Raw genomic sequence first — 19,773 nt, 5'->3', positions numbered from 1 at the left:
CTGCAGGAAAGCTGGGGAGGGACTGTTCACAAAGGCTTGTGGTTAAAGGATGAGGGGCAATGGGTATTAATTGGAGAGGGGCAGATTTAGACTGGACAGAAAGAAGAATTTCTTCACAACGAGGGTGGGGAGGCCCTGGCCCAGGTTACCCAGAGCAGGGGTGTCTGCCCCATCCCTGGAGGGGTTCAAGGCCAGGTTGGATGGGGCTTGGAGCCCCTGATCCAGCGGGAGGTGTCCCTGCCCATGGCAGGGGTGGCACTGGATGGGCTTTGAGGTCCCTTCTGACCCAAACCGCTCCACGATTCCACGATATTCGTTTACACGCCAAGTGGAGCCAGCGTGGCTGTATCCAGCGCAGCGAGGAGGGCGCTGAGCCCCCCCCCCGGCACTGAGCTCATGGAAAAAAGCCATAAAAGGGCCTCGGGCGCGTTCCCGGGGGGAGCTCGGCGATTCCCAACCCCCCGGATGCTGGGGTCAGGGGGGCCCTGCCGGGAAAGAGGACGGAAAGAGCACCCGGGGTCCCAGTGTGGGGCCTGGGAGCAGGGCTGGGGCGTGGGAACAGGGGCTGGGGGGGGCTGAGCCCCATAGCGGGGCTTGTGGGGGGGCAGGCAGCCCCATAGATGGGGGAAAAGGGAGACTGAGCCCCATAGCGGGGGTTGGGGGGGCCCTGGCACCCCTATAGCTTGGGGAGGGGGCCTGAGCCCCATACAAGGTTTTGAGGGGGATGCAGGCAGCCCCATAGATGGGGAGGGAAGCCCTGAGCCCCATAGCGGGGCTGCGGGGGGGCAGGCAGCCCCATAGATGGGAAGGGAGGGGAGGCTGAGCCCCATAGCCAGGTTGGAGGGGACCTGGCACCCCTATAGTTTGGGGGGGGGGGGGGGAGCTGAGCCCCATAGCAGGGTTGAGGGGGCCAGGCAGCCCCATAGATGGGGGGAAAAGGGAGACTGAGCCCCATAGCGGGGCTGGGGAGGGGCAGGCAGCCCCATAGATTGGGGGGAGGAGAGGCTGAGCCCCATAGTGGGGTTTAGGGGACACAGGCAGCCCCATAGATAGGCGGGGGGAAGGCTGAGCCTCATAGCGGGTGGTTGGGAGGGACCTGGCACCCCTATAGCTTGGGAGGGGTTCTGAGCCCCATAGAAGGTTTGGAGGAGAATGCAGGCAGCCCCATAAATTGGGGGGGGGGGGGGGGGGGAACGCTGAGCCCCATAGCCAGGCGGGGGGGGGTGTGCAGGCAGCCCCATAGATAGGAGGGGAGGCTGAGCCCTACAGCTGGGAGGGGAGGGACCTGAGCCCCACAGAAGGTTTGGGGGGGGGGTGGGGGGCAGGCAGCCCCATAGATGGGAAGGGAGGGGAGGCTGAGCCCCATAGTCAGGTTGGAGGGGACCTGGCACCCCTATAGTTTTGGGGGGGGGGGGGAGCTGAGCCCCATAGCAGGGTTGAGGGGGCCAGGCAGCCCCATAGCTGGGGGGAGGAGACCAGGGACCCCATGGCAGCGGGCGGGGGGCAAGAACCAAGCCCTTGTAGTGCAAGGGGGGGCGACCCCCGCACCCCATAACCGGGGTGGGGCGAGCCCCATAGCGGGGAGGAAGAGCCGAATCCCCCATAGCGCTGTGGGAGCCCTCAGCCCCATGGGGGGGGGAGGGTGGGGTGGGGTTGCGCGGGGAGGGGCGCCGCTCGGCTTTTTCCGGCTCCCTTCGGGATCGCTCGGGTCTTTCCGTCCTCACTCGGGTCTTTCCGGCTTGTCTCGGCCATTTCCGGCGTCGCTCGGGTGTTTCCGGCAGCAGCTCGGCCATTTCCGGTTGGCCTCGGCCGTTTCCGGCGCGGCCATGGCGGCCGGGGGGCGCTGTCCTCACGGCGGCTGCTGCCCCCGGCGGGTGGCGGCGCCCAGCGCGCACCAGAGCCTGGCGGAGATGGACTTCGAGAGGGGTGCGGGGGGACCCCGGGGGCTGGGGGTACGGGGGGGGGGAGGTTGGGGTTTGGGGTACAAGGTTTGGCGTGAAAGGGGGCTGGGTTTGGGGGGCAGGGGGTGGGGGGCAGGAGGGGCTGGGTTTGGGGGGCAGGGGGCCAGGGTTTGGGGTTCAAGGGGACAGGGTTCGGGGTTTGGGGTGCAGGAGGGCTGGGTTTGGGGTGCAGGGGGGCAGGGTTTGGGGTGAAGGGTTTGGGGTGCAGGGTTTGGGGTGCAGGGTTTGGGGTGGAGAGGTGCTGGGTTTGGGGTGCAGTGGGGCTGGGTTTGGGGTGCAGGGTTGGGGGGTGCAGGATTGGGGGCGCAGGGGCCAGGACTCGAGGAACAGGAGGGGCTGGGTTTGGGGTGCAGGGTTTGGAGTGGAGAGGTGCTGGGTTTGGGGGGCAGGGGTCAAGGGTTTGGGGTGCAGGGTTTGGGGTGCAGAGGAGCTGGGTTCGGGGTACAGGGTTTGGGGTGCAGGGTTGGGGGTGCAGGGGCCAGGGTTTGAGGAACAGGAGGGGCTGTGTTTGGGGTGCAGGGGGGCTGGGTTTGAGGTACAAGGTTTGACGTGAAAGGGGGCAAGGTTTGGGGTACAGGGTTTGGGGTGCGGGGGGGCAGGGGTTGGGGTTATTGGGGACAGGGTTTGGGGTACAGGGCTTGGGGTGCAGGAGGGCTGGGTTTAGGGGGCAGGGTTTGGGGTGGAGAGGTGCTGGGTTTGGGGTGCAGGGTTTGGGGTGAAGGGTTTGGGATGCTGGGTTGGGGGTGCAGGGGCCAGGGTTTGAGGAGCACGGGTGCTGTATTTGGGGTACAGGGGGGCTGGGTTTGGGGTACAAGGTTTGGGGTGCAGGAGGGCTGGGTTTGGGGTACAGGGTTTGGGGTGCAGGAGGGCTGGGTTTGGGGTGCAGGAGGGCTGGGTTTGGGGTACAGGGTTTGGGGTGCAGGAGGGCTGGGTTTGGGGTACAGGGCTTGGGGTGTGGGAGGGGCTGGGCTTGGGATACAGAGTTTGGGGTGCAGGGTTTGGGGTGGAGAGGTGCTGGGTTTGAGGTGCAGGGGGGCAGGGTTTGGGGTGCAGAGGCCAGGGTTTGAGGAGCAGGAGGGGCTGTGTTTGGGGTGCAAGGGGGCAGGGTTTGGGGTGGAGAGGTGCTGGGTTTGGGGTGCAGGGTTTGGGGTGAAGGGTTTGGGATGCTGGGTTGGGGGTGCAGGGGCCAGGGTTTGAGGAGCACGGGTGCTGTATTTGGGGTACAGGGGGGCTGGGTTTGGGGTACAAGGTTTGGGGTGCAGGAGGGCTGGGTTTGGGGTGCAGAGTTTGGGGTGCAGGAGGGCTGGGTTTGGGGTGCAGGAGGGCTGGGTTTGGGGTACAGGGTTTGGGGTGCAGGAGGGCTGGGTTTGGGGTGCAGGAGGGCTGGGTTTGGGGTACAGGGTTTGGGGTGCAGGAGGGCTGGGTTTGGGGTACAGGGCTTGGGGTGTGGGAGGGGCTGGGCTTGGGATACAGAGTTTGGGGTGCAGGGTTTGGGGTGGAGAGGTGCTGGGTTTGAGGTGCAGGGGGGCAGGGTTTGGGGTGCAGAGGCCAGGGTTTGAGGAGCAGGAGGGGCTGTGTTTGGGGTGCAAGGGGGCTGGGTTTGGGGTACAGGGTTTGGGGTGCAGGAGGGCTTGGTTTGGGGTGGAGGGTTTGGGGTGCAGGGTTTGGGGTGTGGGGGGCTGGGGTTTGGGGTGCAGGGTTTGGGGTGCAGGGGGGCTGGGTTTGGGGTGCAGAGTTTGGGGTGCAGGAGGGGCTGGGTTTGGGGTGCAGGATTTGGGGTGGAGAGGTGCTGGGTTTGGGGTGCGGGGGGCCAGGGTTTGGGGTTCAAGGGGTCAAGGTTTGGGGTACAGGGCTTGGGGTGCAGGAGGGCTGGGTTTGGGGTGCAGGAGGTGCTGGGTTTGGGTTTCAAGGGGACAGGGTTTGGGGTACAGGGCTTGGGGTGCAGGAGGGCTGGGTTTGGGGTGCAGGAGGTGCTGGGTTTGGGTTTCAAGGGGACAGGGTTTGGGGTGCAGGGGGCCAGGGTTTGGGGTTCAAGGGGTCAGGGTTTGGGGTACAGGGCTTGGGGTGCAGGAGGGCTGGGTTTGGGGCACAGGGTTTGGGGTGGAGAGGTGCTGGGTTTGGGGTTCAAGGGGACAGGGTATGGGGTACAGGGTTTGGGGTGTGGGGAGCCAGGGTTTGGGGTTCAAGGGGACAGGGTTTGGGGTACAGGGCTTGGGGTGCAGGAGGGCTGGGTTTGGGGGGCAGGGTTTGGGGTGCCGTCGCGTTCGGGGTCCCCCCGCGTGACGCGTCCCCGGTGCTGGCAGGGATCTGGTCCGCGGCGCAGGACGGGGACGAGGCGCGGGTGCTGGAGCTGCTGGAGCGCCGCGGCGCTGAGCCCGGGCAGCCGGACAGGGCCGGGTACACGGCGCTGGTACGGGGGGCGCGGGGCAGGGCCGGGGGGCAGGCGGCACCGGCCGCTCACGGCTCCCCCTGCCCCCCAGCACTACGCCAGCCGCAACGGCCACCTCGGCGTCTGCCGCCTGCTGCTGGCACGCGGTGCCCGCTGCGACGCCCGCACGCCCGGCGGGGCCACCCCCCTGCACCGCGCCTGCTACTGCGGCCACCTCGCCGTCGCCCGCCTGCTGCTGGACCACGGCGCCCAGCCGGCCGCGGCCGACAGCGACGGCCACACCTGCCTGCACAAGGTGGGGGCACGGCCGGCGGCAAAGCCACGCCGGCCTGGACCGCGCCGGGATAACATGGTGCCGGGGTTGGATAACGTGGTGCTGGGGTTGGCCACGCAGGGATAACGTGGTGCTGGATAACGTGGTGCTGGGGTTGACCACGCAGGGATAACGTGGTGCTGGTGTTGGATAATGTGGTGCTGGGGTTGGCCACGCAGGGATAACGTGGTGCTGGTGTTGGATGACGTGGTGCTGGTGTTGGATAACGTGGTGCTGGGGTTGGCCACGCAGGGATAACGTGGTGCTGGTGTTGGATAACGTGGTGCTGGGGTTGACCACACAGGGATAACGTGGTGCCGGGGTTGACCACGCAGGGATAACGTGGTGCTGGGGTTGGATAATGTGGTGCTGGAGTTGACCACGCAGGGATAACGTGGTGCTGGTGTTGGATAACGTGGTGCCGGGGTTGACCACGCAGGGATAACGTGGTGCTGGTGTTGGATAACGTGGTGCTGGGTTTGACCACGCGGGGATAACGTGGTGCTGGTGTTGGATAATGTGGTGCTGGGTTTGGATGATGTGGTGCTGGGGTTGACCACGCAGGGATAATGTGGTGCTGGTGTTCGATAACGTGGTGCTGGAGTTGACCATGCAGGGATAACGTGGTGCTGGTGTTGGATAACGTGGTGCTGGGGTTGACCACAGTGGGATAACGTGGTGCTGGTGTTGGATAACGTGGTGCTGGGGTTGACCACGCAGGGATAACGTGGTGCTGGGGTTGGATAACGTGGTGCCGGGGTTGACCACGCAGGGATAATGTGGTGCTGGTGTTGGATAATGTGGTGCTGGGGTTGGCCACGCAGGGATAACGTGGTGCTGGTGTTGGATAACGTGGTGCTGGGGTTGGTCATGCAGGGATAACGTGGTGCTGGGGTTGGATAACGTGGTGCTGGTGTTGGATAATGTGGTGCCAGGGTTGACCATACAGGGATAACGTGGCGCCGGCGTTGACCGCGCAGGGATAATGTGGTGCCGGTGTTGGATAACGTGGTGCTGGGGTTGGCCACGCAGGGATAACGTGGTGCTGGTGTTGGATAACGTGGTGCCGGGGTTGACCACACCTGGATAAGGTGGTGCCGGGGTTGATAAGGTGGTGCCGGGGTTGATAAGGTGGTGCCGGGGTTGATAACAGCCGTGTCTCCCGCAGGCGGCTGAGCAGGGGCACCGGGAGCTGTGCGAGCTGCTCCTGCGGCACAGCCCAGCGCTGGCCGACCTCCGCGATGCCAAGGGCCGGCGTCCCCGCGACGTGGCCGCCCCGGCCGTGCAGGATCTGCTGGACACCTGAGAAGGACGCGGCAGAACCAGGAAGATTTGATCTCCGGTGGATTGTCAGCTCCCGGCCCTCAGCACCATCTCTGCTGCTCGGTCACAAAACCTTCGCTCTCACCAGCCCTCGTTTTCCTCAAAAAACACCGTAGCTGGGGCAACTTGGGGTTTGTTGAACCGGGAAACACCGTGGAGCTGGGAAGAGGGGCCAGAACCGGGGAAAAGGGGGGGTTGGAACTGGGATGGGGGTTAGAACTGGGAGAAAGGAGCAGGGGGGGGGCAACACCAGGAGGAGGAGGCTCAGCCCCCTCAACGCGATGCAGAAATAAACAGCAATTCTAGGACTGGGAGGGGTTGCATAGAGGAAGATTTAATTAAAAAAAGGGTGGGGGGCTTTATTATTATTAATTATTATAATCATTATTATTATTATTATTTCTCATGTCTCCCCGCGGAAGGAGCCAGGACCTGATGGTCGAGATGCCATTACCAAAAATAATTAACCTTCTCCCAATAACTTACAGGGATCACCCCAAACTTTGTGCTTTTTTTTCTTTTTTTTTTTGGGGGGGGGGGTGTGGAATAAGCTGTGTCCCCCACTCCCCGTGCCCCACGCTCACCGTGTCGCGGGCTCCGTCCCGAGGCCACCAAAGGCTTGGGGTGAGGGGGTGGCGGTGCCGGCCCCCGCCTGCCTCTACAACTTTGGTCACTAGCTTTGTGCCGAAAAACCGGACCCTGCATCCCGACCCCCACCCCGGCTCGGACCCCCTGAGACGCCCCGCGGCGCGGGGAAGGCACCGGCGGTGCCAGGAGGGCGGCTCTGCCGGCCTTGGGGGTGCCAGAGGTGACAAGGGACTCTCCGCTCCCGCTCGGCTTCGCGCCGGAGAGGCCCATCGCGCGCTCGCCGCCGAGCTCCCCGCGTGCCCGGGGCCAGCGGGAACGGGGAACGGGCACAGAGCCGCGGCGTCGCCCCGCTTCATCCGGAACGCCGCGCTCCAAGCCTAGAAAACACCGGGAAGCGGCTGGATGCCCGTCCGGGGGGGCTGGGGCTAAGCCCCCCTGCACCAACGCGGCGTCCAAAACCTGAAGCTCCCTGAGCTGAACCAGCGCCGCCGGCACCATCCGTTTAAATTAATTAAAACCAAGCCAGTCTGGAAAGCAGCAGCAGCAAATCCCGGCTCCAAATTCCGACCCCGCTGCCTCCTCCAGCTCCACCGGGCTGCTCCGGCGCGGCGTCACCGAGGAGACGCTGAGCGTTTCCTACCGGGGAAAAGGGTCCCTAAAAAAAAAAACGGGGACGCGAGGTCCCTTCCCGGCGCGTGCCGGCGGCGCCGGGGTCATATGGAATTTTCCAGGACGCTGTGGTTGCTCCGGCGGCTCAGGCAGTTCCTCTCGTTCAGGAGGCTGGTGGTCTCGTCGGCGGGGGCCGCGGGCTCCGGTTTCTCCAGTAAAGCCGCGTCGGGCCGGGGGGAGTTGCTGTCGGGGGACTGGGGGCAACTGTCCATGCGCGACGCCGTCAGCCCGTTCTGGTACTCCTGCCGCGTGATCTGCGCCGCGAGGAAAGGGGGTGAGGGGCCGGGAGCCACGGCGGCATCGCCGCCTGGCCATGGCGTCACCGTCCCCAGCCACGTCCCGGTGTCACTAACCCCAGGCCAGCAGCAACGTCCCTGTGCTGGCGTCACCCTCCTCATAGCAACATCCATTTTCCTGTATCGGCATCACCGTCCCCAGGCCAGCATCAATGTCCCTGTGTCACTGTCCCCAGGCCACCACCAATGTCCCTGTGTCGCCATCCCCAGGTCAGCATCAATGTCCCCATGTCACTGTCCCTGTCCCCAGGCCAGCATCAGTGTCCCTGTGTCACCGTCCCCAGGTCAGCATCAACATCCCTGTGTCACCGTCCCCAGGTCAGCATTAATGTCCCTGTGTCACTGTCCCTGTCCCCAGGCCACCATCAATGTCCCTGTGTCACTGTCCCCAGGCCACCACCAATGTCCCTGTGTCGCCATCCCCAGGTCAGCATCAATGTCCCCGTGTCACTGTCCCTGTCCCCAGGCCAGCATCAACGTTCCTGTGTCACTGTCCCCAGGCCACCATCAATGTCCCTGTGTCACCGTCCCCGGGTCAGCATCAACATCCCTGTGTCACCGTCCCCAGGTCAGCATTAATGTCCCTGTGTCACTGTCCCTGTCCCCAGGCCACCATCAATGTCCCTGTGTCACCATCCCCAGGCCACCATTAGTTTCCCTGTGTCGCCATCCCCAGGTCAGCATCAATGTCCCTGTGTCACTGTCCCCATGCTGGTGTCACTGTCCCCAGGCCACCATCAATGTCCCCATATTGGCATCACTGTCCCCAGGCCACAATCAATGTCCCTGTGTCACCATCCTCAGGCCAGCAGCAACGTCCCTGTGTCACCGTCCCCACGTTGGTGTCACCATCCCTCGGCCACCATCAATGTCCCTGTGTCACCATCCTCAGGCCAGCAGCAACGTCCCTGTGTCACCGTCCCCACGTTGGTGTCACCATCCCTCGGCCACCATCAATGTCCCTGTGTCACCATCCCCAGGTCAGCATTAACGTTCCTGTGTCACCGTCCCCAGGCCACAATTGATGTCCCTGTGTCACCATCCCCAGGCCACCATTAGTTTCCCTGTGTCACCATCCCCAGGCCAGCATCAATGTCCCTGTGTCACCATCCCCAGGGCAGCATCAACGTCCCTCTGTCACCATCACCAGGCCAGTATCAATGTCCCCATGTTGGCATCACTGTCCCCAGGCCACCATCAATGTCCCTGTGTCACCATCCCCAGGGCAGCATCAACGTCCCTCTGTCACCATCACCAGGCCAGTATCAATGTCCCCATGTTGGCATCACTGTCCCCAGGCCACCATCAATGTCCCTGTGTCACCATCCCCAGGGCAGCATCAACGTCCCTCTGTCACCATCACCAGGCCAGTATCAATGTCCCCATGTTGGCATCACTATCCCCAGGCCACCATCAATGTCCCTATGTCACCATCCTCAGGCCAGCAGCAACGTCCCTGTGTCACCGTCTCCACGTTGGTGTCACCATCCCTAGGCCACCATCAATGTCCCTGTGTCACCATCCCCAGGTCAGCATCAACGTTCCTGTGTCACCATCCCCAGGCCAGCACTAGTTTCCCTGTGTCAGTGTCCCCAGGCCACAATTGATGTCCCTGTGTCACCGTCCCCAGGCTACAATTGATGTCCCTGTGTCACCAACCCCAGGCCACCATCAATGTCCCTGTGTCACCAACCCCAGGGTAGCATCAATGTCCCTGTGCCACTGTCCCCAGGCCAGCATCTATGTCCCTGCACCAGCGTCACCGTCCCCAGGCCAGCATCAATGTCCGTGGGTCACTGTCCCCAGGCCAGCATCAATGACCCCATGTTGGAATCACCGTCCCCAGGCCACGATCAATGTCCCTGTGTCACCGCACCCAGGCCAGCATCAATGTCCCTGTGCTGGCGTCACCGTCCCTGCGTCACCAGCAATGTTCCCAAGCTGGTGTCCCCATACCCAGGCCACCACCAGTTTCCCTGTGTCACCGTCCGCGCGCTATGACAGCCGCCTCACCTTGACGAACTGGAGGTCGGTGAGGGCGCGGACGCTGAAGTCAGCCACGTACGGGGCGCCGGGGCCGGCGTTGAGCTGGTTGTTGCTGCCGCTGACGGGAGACGAGACGGAGTCGGAGCGTTCGTGGTAGCTGAGAGAGGCCGAGCGGTTGAGGCTGCTGACGTGGGACGGGGAGCGGATCTCTGGGGGAGCAGTGACGGCGTTAGCCGAGCCGCGGAGCCACCCTGCGCCGTGCTGAGGCCCAGCAACTCCCACAGCATCAGGGGCTCCAAGCCCCATCCAGCCTGGCCCTCAACATCTCCAGGGATGGGGCAGCCACCACTGCTCTGGGCAACCTGGGCCAGGGCCTCCCCACCCTCACAGGAAAACATTTCTACCTAAGAGCTCATCTCAGTCTCCTCTTTCGGCCCAAAAAGTGCTACAGACCAGGAGAAGTCTGGCTGGAAACTGCCTGGAGGAGAAGGACCTGGGGGTGTTGGTTGAACATGAGCCAGCAGGGGCCCAGGGGGCCAAGAAGGCCAAGGGCATCTTGGCTTGGATCAGACACGGCGTGGCCAGCAGGGCCAGGGAGGTTCTTCTCCCTCTGGACTCGGCACTGGGGAGACCGCTCCTCGAATCCTGGGGTCAGTTCTGGCCCCTCCCCACAAGAGGATGTTGAGGCTCTGGAGCGAGACCAGAGAAGGGCAATAAGCTGGTGAAGGGGCTGGAGAACAAGGATTGCGAGGAGCGTCTGAGAGAGCTGGGGGTGTTTAGCCTGGAGAAGAGGAGGCTGAGGGGAGACCTCATTGCTCTCTGCAACTCCCTGAGAGGAGGTTGTGGAGAGGAGGGAGCTGGGCTCTTCTCCCAAGGGACAGGGGACAGGACGGGAGGGAATGGCCTCAAGCTCCACCAGGGGAGGTTCAGGTTGGACATCAAGAAAATCTTCACCAGAAGGGCTCTCAGGCAGCCAGGGAGGTGGTGGAGTCCCCATCCCTGGAGGGGTTTAGGAGCTGGGCAGGTGAGGTGCTCAGGGTGGTTCATTAGTGGACGAGGATGGTTGGACTCAATGACCTCAAAGGTTTTTTCCCACGTCAGGATTCGGATTCCCACCAGCGGCTCTAAAGCAGGGCGAGAGGCTCTGCCCAGGCGTGCGGCGCCGATTACCTGACACAGGAGGGGGGCTGATGGCCATCACCCCGTAATAGGAGAACGCTCCCGCTTCAAACTTCATGCATTCCTTGCCGGCCTCCACCTCCACCTTGCCCTGTGACGGAGAGACAGTACGAGACGCCGTAAGCCACATCCCACGGTGCTGGGTGGGATGAGATCTCCGCTCTTCTCACAGCCTTCCCCCACGGACCCCGCGCCCAGGTACCTGCAGGATGAGGATGAAGTAGTCAGCTGCCTTGTTCTTGCAGTAGAGGAAGTGACGTGGGGATCTCTTGTTCTCCTCATCAAATTTCAGCTCCTGGATGACATCGGAGTATTTGAGGAGCCGCAGGAGGATCTTCTCCGAGATGAAGTTGGGGGTGAAGAGCGTCACCTCTGAGAGTGAGAGGGGAAGGGGATTCAGAGCCACAGTCCCTGGCTCTTCTCTCCCATCCCTTGGGATGCAGGTGGGACCTCCCCATCCCTTGAGATGCTGCTTGGATCTGGCTGAGAGTGGGACAAGATGCAGAGGGACCTGGCCAGGCTGAATCCATGGGCAGGAAGGATCTACAGAGGGACCTGGCCAGGCTGGATCCATGGATGGAGGGCAGGAAGGAGCTACAGAGGGACCTGGCCAGGCTGGATCCATGGATGGAGGGCAGGAAGGATCTACAGAGGGACCTGGCCAGGCTGGATCCATGGATGGAGGGCAGGGAGGATCTACAGAGGGACCTAGCCAGGCTGGATCCATGGATGGAGGGCAGGGAGGATCTACAGAGGGATCTGGCCAGGCTGGGTTCATGGGCCAAGGCCAATTGTGTGAGGTTCAACAAGGCCACGTGTAGAGTCCTGCACTTGGGACACAACAGCCCCGAGCAGCTCCAGGCTTGGGGAAGAGCAGCTGGAAAACTGCTGGGTGGAAAAGGACCTGGGGTGTTGGTCAATAGCAGCTGAACATGAGCCAGCAGTGGCCCAGGTGGCCAAGAAGGCCACCAGCACCTGGCTTGGATCAGACATGGTGTGGCCAGCAGGAGCAGGGAAGGGATCGATCCCCTGGACTCGGTGCTGGTGAGGCCGCACCTCGAATCCTGGGTTCTGTTCTGGGCCCCTCACTCCAAGGAGGACATTGAGGGGCTGGAGTGAGTCTGGAGAAGGGAACGGAGCTGGGAAGGGGCTGGAGAACAGGGGTTGTGGGAGCAGCTGAGGGACCTGGGGATGTTTATCCTGGAGAAGAGGAGGCTGAGGGGCAACCTCATCGCTCTCTGCAGCTCCTGAAAGGAGGTTGCGGTGAGGTGGGTGCTGGGCTCTGCTCCCAAGTCACAGGGGATGGGATGAAAGGGAATGGCCTCCAGTTGCACCAGGGGAGGTTCAGGTTGGGAATTGGGAGGGATTTCTTCACTGCCACAGCAGTGAAACCCTGGACCAGGCTGCCCAGGGCAGGGGTGGAGTCTCCATCCCTGGAAGGATGAAAAAACTGTGTAGACGTGGCACTTCAGGACATGGTTTGGTCAACATGGTTGGACTGGATGAGCCGAGAGGGCTTTTCCAACCTTAACAGTTCCACGATTCCAAGATGCGAGCGCCCTGTAATTTCTGAGTGAGGTGGCTGGAGAGACACTTTCTCGGTGGGAGGACGGGAACAGAGCCCAGGGGGCTGCCAGGAGCACACCCAGCGCTGAGGAGCCACCGGAGCCAGCATTCCAACAGTGGGTGCCCTGCGCCGCGGCCGGGTCCTCCCAAAAAACTCACCAGTGGAGAGGAAGCGGTGGGCGGCCAGGAGCAGCTGCGGGGAGACCTTCACCTTCAGCTCATTGACAGGGTCCTTGAAGGCCGAGAAGTCCCTCTTGTTCTTCTGGTTGCCCACCCGCTTCTTGCTGCGGTTGTCGGCTGCGGGAAGTGGGGTGTCACAGAATCATAGAATAACCAGGTTGGAAGAGACCCACCGGATCATCGAGTCCAACCATTCCTATCAAACACTAAACCATTCCCCTTAACCTACTGAAGGTATCGGACTCGTCCAGGATCTCCGACTTGATGATCTCCTCGATGACGTCCTCCAGCGTCACCAGCCCCAGCACCTCGTAGAAGGGGTCGCCCTCGCCCTCGTTGTTCACCTTCTGCACGATGGCCAGGTGGGACTTCCCTGCAGACAGACAGACAGATGTCAGAAGGAAGAGCATCCCCGGCTCCACGGCTGCATTCCAGCACCCAGGAGGTCACCAGCCCTTCCCTCCTTGGGCAGGAAACAATAAACCTGCTAGAACCAAACCCAGCCCTTGGGCTGGGCGCTAATTCACTCGAATGACACTAATTAAGCCCACGAGAGAGATGCCTGCGAGGCTGAAGTCACCGTGGGGTGTAGGGACAGGACGTGTCCCCAGAGGAGCCCGTGCTGCGTCACCGGAGCACGGAACGGTCCAGGCGGTGCTGGGTGAGCACCCAGGGGTTGAAGGCATCTCCATGGGATGTGATGTGTCCCTGGAGGAGCCTGTGATGTGTCGCCGGAGCACGGCACGGTCCTGGCAGTGCTGGGTGAGCACCATGGGCTGAGGGCGCGCTGGCTCAGCAGCACCAACACAGCCCTGGGTCAGGTTTCTCCCAGCAGCCCCATCCTCTCCAAATCTCCTTGGTGGCTCCACCAAGCTGACCCAGGGCTGTCTCATCCCAGAGGCAACGCTCCGGATGCCTGGTGCTGCCAACGGCTTCCCAATCCCCAAGCCAAAAGATCCAGGGGAAGAGCCAAGGGAGGTCCTCGCTGGTGGGCAGAGCTCTCCAGCCCTGAACATCTCCGCTGGCCCTGCCAGCCTTGCCCCACGCAGGCAGGACAACGATTGCCTCATTCCAGCTAAAGCCAAACCTCCAGCTCACGTCCAAGCTGGTATCGCTCCTGCCCCACCGGCCAGGTGCTCGCTGAGCCTCTCCCTGAGTCAACGTTCTCCTGCTTTGGCCCCAAATCGCCCCGAGCCACCAGGAAAAGCCCCTTGGAGGAGGAACATCCACCTCTGGTCCTGGGAGAGGAGGAACATCCACCTCTGCCCCTGGGAGAGGAGGAACATCCACCTCTGCCCCTGGGTAGAGGAGCCAAAATGAGGATCATCAACCTCTGCTCCTGGGAGAGGAGCTGAGAGGAGGAACATCCACCTCCATGAGGAGGAACATCCACCTCTGCTCTGGGTAGAGGAGCCAAAATGAGGATCATCAACCTCTGCTCCTGGGAGAGGAGCTGAGAGGAGGAACATCCACCTCTGCTCTGGGTAGAGGAGCTGAGAGGAGGATCATCAACCTTTGCTCTGGGTAGAGGAGCTGAGAGGAGGAACATCCACCTCCATGAGGAGAAACATCCACCTCTGCTCTGAGTAGAGCAGCTGAGAGGAGGATCATCAACCTCTGCTCCTGGGAGAAGAGCCGAGTGGCCACGTGGAGAACCACAGGGTGTCCAGGCCAGGCCAACGCACCCACAGCACTGGTATCCTTAGCCTGGGGAAACTGAGGCAGCGCAGAAAGTGACGTTCCCTGACCTTGGTAAACCACCCTTTCCACCTCCTCTAGCTCCACGCTGGCCCCTAGGCCAGCAGCAAGGTGTCCTGCTCACCGTCCTGCTCCAGATCTGCCCTTCCCAACGCTCTCTGCTACTCAGCCTCGGAGCTGGAGGCTGCAGGTGCCTCCTCGCTCAGGGAAAAGCGGATATTAGGGATGGGCACCACACAGCTCCCCGATTTCTCCATCTTCAGCCAAAGGAGTGCGCTTCAGGGTGCAAAAAGGCATCAGGGAGAGTAGGAAAAGACCCTAAAATTAACGCTTGGGCTGCGAAACGCTCTTCTCTTCCCCCTAACGCCCACGGCTGGGCCCAGCGGCTCCTTCAGCGGCCGCGTGCGAGACAGGGAGAGGAAGAAGGATCAGATGAGTCAGGCTGCAGCTCCTCTCTGGGACAATCGCGGTGGGGAGCGGCCGGTGGCAAAGCAAACAAGCCCCGGGGAGCCCCAACGCTGGAGCAAAGGGCACGGCGGAGAAGTTGGGAAGAGATGGCGATCCGAGCGCTGATGGTGGCTGCGGCAGCTGGGCCAGCTCTGTGGCACCCAGAGAGCCAAGAGGTTGCCATAAGAATCACAGAATCACCAGGTTGGAAGAGACCCACGGGATCATCGAGTCCAACCATTCCCATCTCACTAACCCGTGTCCCTCAGCACCTCGTCCACCCGGCCCTTAAACCCCTCCAGGGAAGGGGACTCAACCCCCTCCCTGGGCAGCCTCGGACAGGGATCAATCACCCTTTCCGTGAAAAATTTTTTCCTGATGTCCAGCCTGACCCTCCCCTGGTGGAGCTTGAGGCCATTCCCTCTCGTCCTGTCCCCTGTCCCTTGGGAGAAGAGCCCAGCTCCCTCCTCTCCACAACCTCCTTCCAGGGAGTTGGAGAGAGCAATGAGGTCTCCCCTCAGCCTCCTCTTCTCCAGAAGCGCCTCTGGTTGAGCTTTTCCTCTTTATCCCTTTCGCTGGGAGCCTCTGCCCTGGGTTCGGAGCTGTGGGATGAGGACAAGGCCTCGCTGTGGCATCCACAGGGTTCCTCGAGGAACCTCCGAGCCAGCCTGGCCCCACAGCTCCCCAGTTCCCGACCTGGCGAGGCCGCGATGGAAAAACAACAACGCAGGCCACGCGCGGCTTTGGAACCGGAACGAGCGGGCTTTAAATCCTTTAATAAGGATTCTCTGGAGGGAAAGCCGGAGCCGGCAGCCGGGATAAGGCCGTTCGGGCAGCAGCAGGACGCTGCTTCCGTACCACCGGGTTCGGGGAACAGGGGCGAGCCAGGTGGCCGCACGCGCTCCTCGGGTGGTTCTTGAGAGGAACAGAAGGAAAAGCGCCTGCCAAGAGGTTTCCACTCCTCAGGGCAGCTCTGAAACGACGCGATCCCGTCGCTGAGCCGCGAGCGAGGGGCTTTATTCCCGTGCCGATGTTTCTGGGCACCAGTGTCTCTGCCCTTGGGGATCAGCCACACACGGATCCACCAGCTCCCAAACCCTCACCCGAGCTCCGGCTGAGCTCTAGCTGCAGGAGGGATTAGGAGATTCCCTAAATCCTAAAGCTCTGCATGATTTCCCTCCTGATACGTCCAGGACGCTGCAAACCCCCAGAGCAAAGCGCGGGGTCACGCACGGCTCAGGCTTGGCCCAGCATCTCCCAGCGTTCCCGTATCCCGGGTTGGACGCGGCAGCCGATCCGGTGCCGGCAGGAGCTTCGAGAAGCTGGAGGGAGCTGGAAGGTGCCCGGTGTGTTTGGCAGAGCCCAGTGGGGCCCCCGGGGCAGCTCAAATCCTGCCTCTGAGCTTCCCCAGCCTTTCCTGCTCCCGCTGGGATCAACCCGGGTCGTGCTCCGCTCTCAACCCTCCGATCGCTCTCGGCTTTAGGCGCCACGAGTGGGAAGCAGAGCAGGAGCGAGATCCAGCACCGAGCTCCCCGTTCCCCACGGCAGGGAAGGGCGCCAAGCCCAAACCAGGGAGCCGAGCCGCTATTCAAGGGCCTCCGGGGCTGGCAATTAAAACTAAGGAGCAAGTAAACATTCCCAAAGTGTTTCCGGGGGCTGGCGCTCAGCACCGGAGCTTCTGACGCCGATAAAGCTTCCCTCACGGCACAAAAACCCAGGAGCCCCCGGTTCTGCCCAGCACCAGCACTGACCCCAGCGCTTGATCCCTCCTGATCGACACGGACCCCACGCAGCCCAAAACTCCCTGGAGTTCCGCTTCCAGCACCCACCGGCTTCCTCCACACGGAAGCAAGCAGCACCCCCGGAAAAGCGTCGTCACCCCCTGGCCCCCTCACCCTTTTTGAACTCCTCCAGCATGGCATCCAGCTTGGTGTCGTGGAAGACGACGTGGACGGGGTGGTTGTAGAACTTGGTGATGGTTTTGAGGGGGGTGCAGTCGTCCGGGTCGACGAAAGCCAGGTCCTTGACGTAGAGAATGTCCATGATGTTGGAACGCTCGTCCTCGTAGACGGGGATGCGGGTGTAGCCGCTCTCCATGATCTCCGACATGGTGTTGAAGTCCAGGATGGCGTCGCTGTTGATCATGAAGCAGTTCTGCAGCGGGGTCATCACGTCCTCCACCGTCTTGGTGCGCAGCTCCAGGGCTCCCTGGATCATGTTGAGCTCTTCCCTCACCAGGTCATTGTAGGGCTCCGTCACCTTCAGCATCTCCACCAGCTTCTCCCGGTTGTAGACGGTGCCGATCTCCTGGCCCAGGATGCAGTCGAGGAGCTTGCTGATGGGGTAGGAGAGCGGGAAGGTGACCAGCATGAAGAACTTGGTGACCACGATGGTGTTGGCGCCGACAGCCAAACCGTGGCGCGAGCAGAGCGCTTGGGGCACGATCTCCCCGAAGATAACGATGCCGATGGTGGAAGCCACGACGGCGCCGATCCCGGAGCCGATGAGGTCGTCGAGGAGGATGGTGAGGGTGGTGTTGACCAGCACGTTCCCCAGCAACAAGGAGCAGAGCAGGTAGTTTCCTTTCCGCCGGATGGGCTCGATCTTACGGGCGTAGCGCTTCTCCTTCTCGGTGCCGCAGTTCTGGACGATGCGCAGCTCCATGGGATCCAGCGCCATCAGCCCCAGGTTGAGCCCGCTGAACATTCCCGACAGCACCAGCAGCCCCGCGATCAGGATAATCTGCAGCCAGAGCGGCAGCAACGATTTCTTCTCCTCCAGGACCAAGATATGCCCATCCGAGCCCTGGTGGGGCAACCAGGGCTGGCCCGGCCGGCTCTGGGTGCAGAGGACGTAGGTTTTGTCGCGCTCGTCCTTGCGCAGGGGCTGGACGTGGACGCGCAGCAGGGCCGACGTGTCCTGCGGGGGCTCGGCCGGGCCGGACTGCACCAGCAGGTCCTGCGAGCGCTCGGGGCAGGTGCCGTTGGGCGCCGAGGCGTTGGCCACGAGGCGCAGCTCGGCGAAAGCCACTCGCTCGGCGGCGCGGGGACCCAGGCCGTGCCCGTAGAGGCGCAGCAGCACCTCGCTGCCCTCGGTCACGCGGATGGGGCCGCGGGACGGAGCCCCCACGGGCTTCGTGCTCTCCTCCAGCCGCATCCCCAGCACCACCGTGTCCCACGGGGGCTTCGTGCTCTCCTCCAGCCGCAGCTCCAGCGCCACGCCGGCCAGCGCTGGCCTCGTGCTCTCCTCCAGCCGCATCCCCAAGGGCTTGGCGTGCTCCTCCAGCCCTATCCCAAGCGCCACGCTGTTCCTGGGGTGCTTCACGCTCTCCTCTAGCCGCATCTCCAAGGGCTTGGCACTCCGCTCCAGCCGCACCCCCAGCACCGCGCTGTCCCGGGGGGACTCCAGCCCTGTCCTTGGGGGCTTCAGCTGCACCTCCAGGGGCTTCACGCTGTGCTCCAGCCCCATCCCCATCCCCACACCGTCCTTGGGGCGATGGATGCTCTGCTCCAACCGCAAGTCTGGAGGCTCCGTGCTCTGTTCCAGCTCCATCCTCACCCCTGGGGCCTCCGTTCTCTGCTCCAGCCCCATCCCGGGCACAACGCTGTCCCTGGGGGAACTGATGCCCTGCTCCAGCCGCATCTGCAAAGGCTCCCGGCTCCGCTCCAGCTCCATCCCCAGCCTCACACTGTCCCGGGGGGGCTCCAGCCCTGTCCTTGGGGGCTTCAGCTGCATCTCCAGGGGCTTCACGCTGTGCTCCAGCCCCATCCCCATACCGTCCCTGGGGCGATGGATGCTCTGCTCCAACCGCAAATCTGGAGGCTCCGTGCTCTGCTCCAGCTCCATTCTCACCCCCGGGGCCTCCGCTCTCTGCTCCAGCCGCATCTCCGAGGGCTCCCGGCTCCGCTCCGGCCCCATCCCCAGCCTCACGCTGTCCCTGGGGCGATGGATGCTCTGCTCCGGCTCCGGCCCGAGCGCCAGGGCCCCGCGGGGCGGCAGCAGCAGCGCCGGCAGCAGCAGCGGGAGCAGCGAGGCCGCGGTCGCTGTCCCGGTCCCGGTCCCGGCCCCGCGGCCCCGTCGCCGCCCGCCGCCCGCCGCCATCTTCGCGCGTCTGGAGGCAGCGGCGCGCGCGGAGCCACTTCCCCCCACCTCGGCTTAAAGGGGCAACGGCAGCGGGTGGGGCCCGCACAGAAGGGTGGAGGGAGGGAGAATAGGGAGAAAGGTGGACGCGGAGGAGGGAGCGTCGAGGTGTCCTCTAGGCAAGGGTTTTTCCCCCCAGGGAAGGAGGATGCAGAGGGTCGGGAGGCGCTAGGACTCGTTTAGGGGGTGTTAGAAACTAGGCGACGGAGGCATTTTGGGGAGAGGTAGTAGGAATTGAGGGGGTACAGGAACCTGGCGGGGAAGCGTTAGGACCCGGGGGGGGGTGTGGGCGGGCAATAGGACCTGAGGGAGAGGCTTTAGGACCCGACTGGGGCGGGGGGAGGGAGAGCAATAGGACCCGGCTTGCGGGGGGAGAGCATTAGGACCCGGCTTGGGGTGGGGGTGGGGGTGGCACTAGGACCCGGCTTGGGGTAGGGGTGGGGGAGCATTAGGACCCGGCTTGGGGTGGGGGGGGGTGGCACTAGGACCCGGCTTGGGGTAGGGGGGGAGCATTAGGACCCGCTGGGGTTGGGGGGGCACTAGGACCCGGCGGCGGTGGTGGGGGCACTAGGACCCGGCTGAGGAGGGGGCACTAGAACCCGGCTGGGGGGCACTAGGACCTGGGGGAGAGGCGTTAGGACCCGGCTGGGGCGTGGGGAGGAAGAGCTTTAGGATCCGGCTTGGGGGGGTGGGGGCACTAGGACCCGGCTGGGTCGTGATGGGATGGGGATGAGCACTAGGACCCGGCTGGGGAACACCAGGATCTATGCGGCACTAGGACCCGGGGGCACTAGGACCCTGGGGCGGGCCCTAGGACCTGGCTCGGCGCGGTCCCGACAGCTTTGAGGCATCTAGAACTACATTACCCATCACCCCTTGCGCCCCTCCAGTTCTCCCCCCCACCCCCTTTCCCCCAGTTGACAGGCGGGCGGGCGGGCGGCCAAGGGGGGAGGGGGGAGATGGGGATGAATGGGGGGGGTCCTGGGGGGGGTTTCCATGATGGGGGGTGCCATGGGATGAATGGGGGGTCCTGGGGGG

General features: G+C 63.3%; 2 protein-coding genes across 2 annotated transcripts; one reads left to right on the top strand and one right to left on the bottom strand.

The window, feature by feature from the left end:
• Positions 1-1,810: 1,810 nt before the first annotated feature.
• ANKRD39 (ankyrin repeat domain 39) lies at positions 1,811-7,090 on the top strand. The gene is made up of 4 exons (XM_069877471.1): positions 1,811-1,926; positions 4,265-4,371; positions 4,442-4,645; positions 5,832-7,090. Exons 1-4 carry the CDS (start codon positions 1,827-1,829, stop codon positions 5,967-5,969), a joined length of 549 nt encoding a protein of 182 aa, XP_069733572.1. The 5' UTR covers positions 1,811-1,826; the 3' UTR covers positions 5,970-7,090.
• On the bottom strand, positions 6,232-18,532 carry CNNM4 (cyclin and CBS domain divalent metal cation transport mediator 4). The gene is made up of 7 exons (XM_069877470.1): positions 16,491-18,532; positions 12,680-12,823; positions 12,430-12,567; positions 10,907-11,076; positions 10,696-10,795; positions 9,553-9,734; positions 6,232-7,497 (listed from the first exon to the last, which is right to left on the bottom strand). The coding sequence occupies exons 1-7, from the start codon at positions 18,511-18,513 to the stop codon at positions 7,288-7,290; spliced, it is 2,967 nt and encodes a 988-aa protein (XP_069733571.1). The 5' UTR covers positions 18,514-18,532; the 3' UTR covers positions 6,232-7,287.
• Positions 18,533-19,773: the final 1,241 nt, after the last annotated feature.

This window comes from Phaenicophaeus curvirostris, chromosome 27, assembly GCF_032191515.1.
Source record: "Phaenicophaeus curvirostris isolate KB17595 chromosome 27, BPBGC_Pcur_1.0, whole genome shotgun sequence".
In the NCBI taxonomy this organism is placed as follows: domain Eukaryota; kingdom Metazoa; phylum Chordata; class Aves; order Cuculiformes; family Cuculidae; genus Phaenicophaeus; species Phaenicophaeus curvirostris.
This window is presented reverse-complemented; position numbering and strand designations above follow the sequence as displayed.

What these genes read in the sequence shown, in the direction of transcription:
- ANKRD39 (XM_069877471.1), top strand. Translation starts at nt 1,827, where the DNA reads ATGGCGGCCGGGGGGCGCTGTCCTCACGGCGGCTGCTGCCCCCGGCGG. An exon ending in GGAGATGGACTTCGAGAGGG is followed by an intron (nt 1,927 to 4,264) that starts GTGCGGGGGGAC and finishes CGGTGCTGGCAG; the next exon opens with GGATCTGGTCCGCGGCGCAG. An exon ending in GGGCCGGGTACACGGCGCTG is followed by an intron (nt 4,372 to 4,441) that starts GTACGGGGGGCG and finishes CCTGCCCCCCAG; the next exon opens with CACTACGCCAGCCGCAACGG.
- CNNM4 (XM_069877470.1), bottom strand. Translation starts at nt 18,513, where the DNA reads ATGGGGCCGGAGCGGAGCCGGGAGCCCTCGGAGATGCGGCTGGAGCAG. An exon ending in GCTGGAGGAGTTCAAAAAGG is followed by an intron (nt 12,824 to 16,490) that starts GTGAGGGGGCCA and finishes GTCTGTCTGCAG; the next exon opens with GGAAGTCCCACCTGGCCATC. An exon ending in GGACGAGTCCGATACCTTCA is followed by an intron (nt 12,568 to 12,679) that starts GTAGGTTAAGGG and finishes CACTTCCCGCAG; the next exon opens with CCGACAACCGCAGCAAGAAG.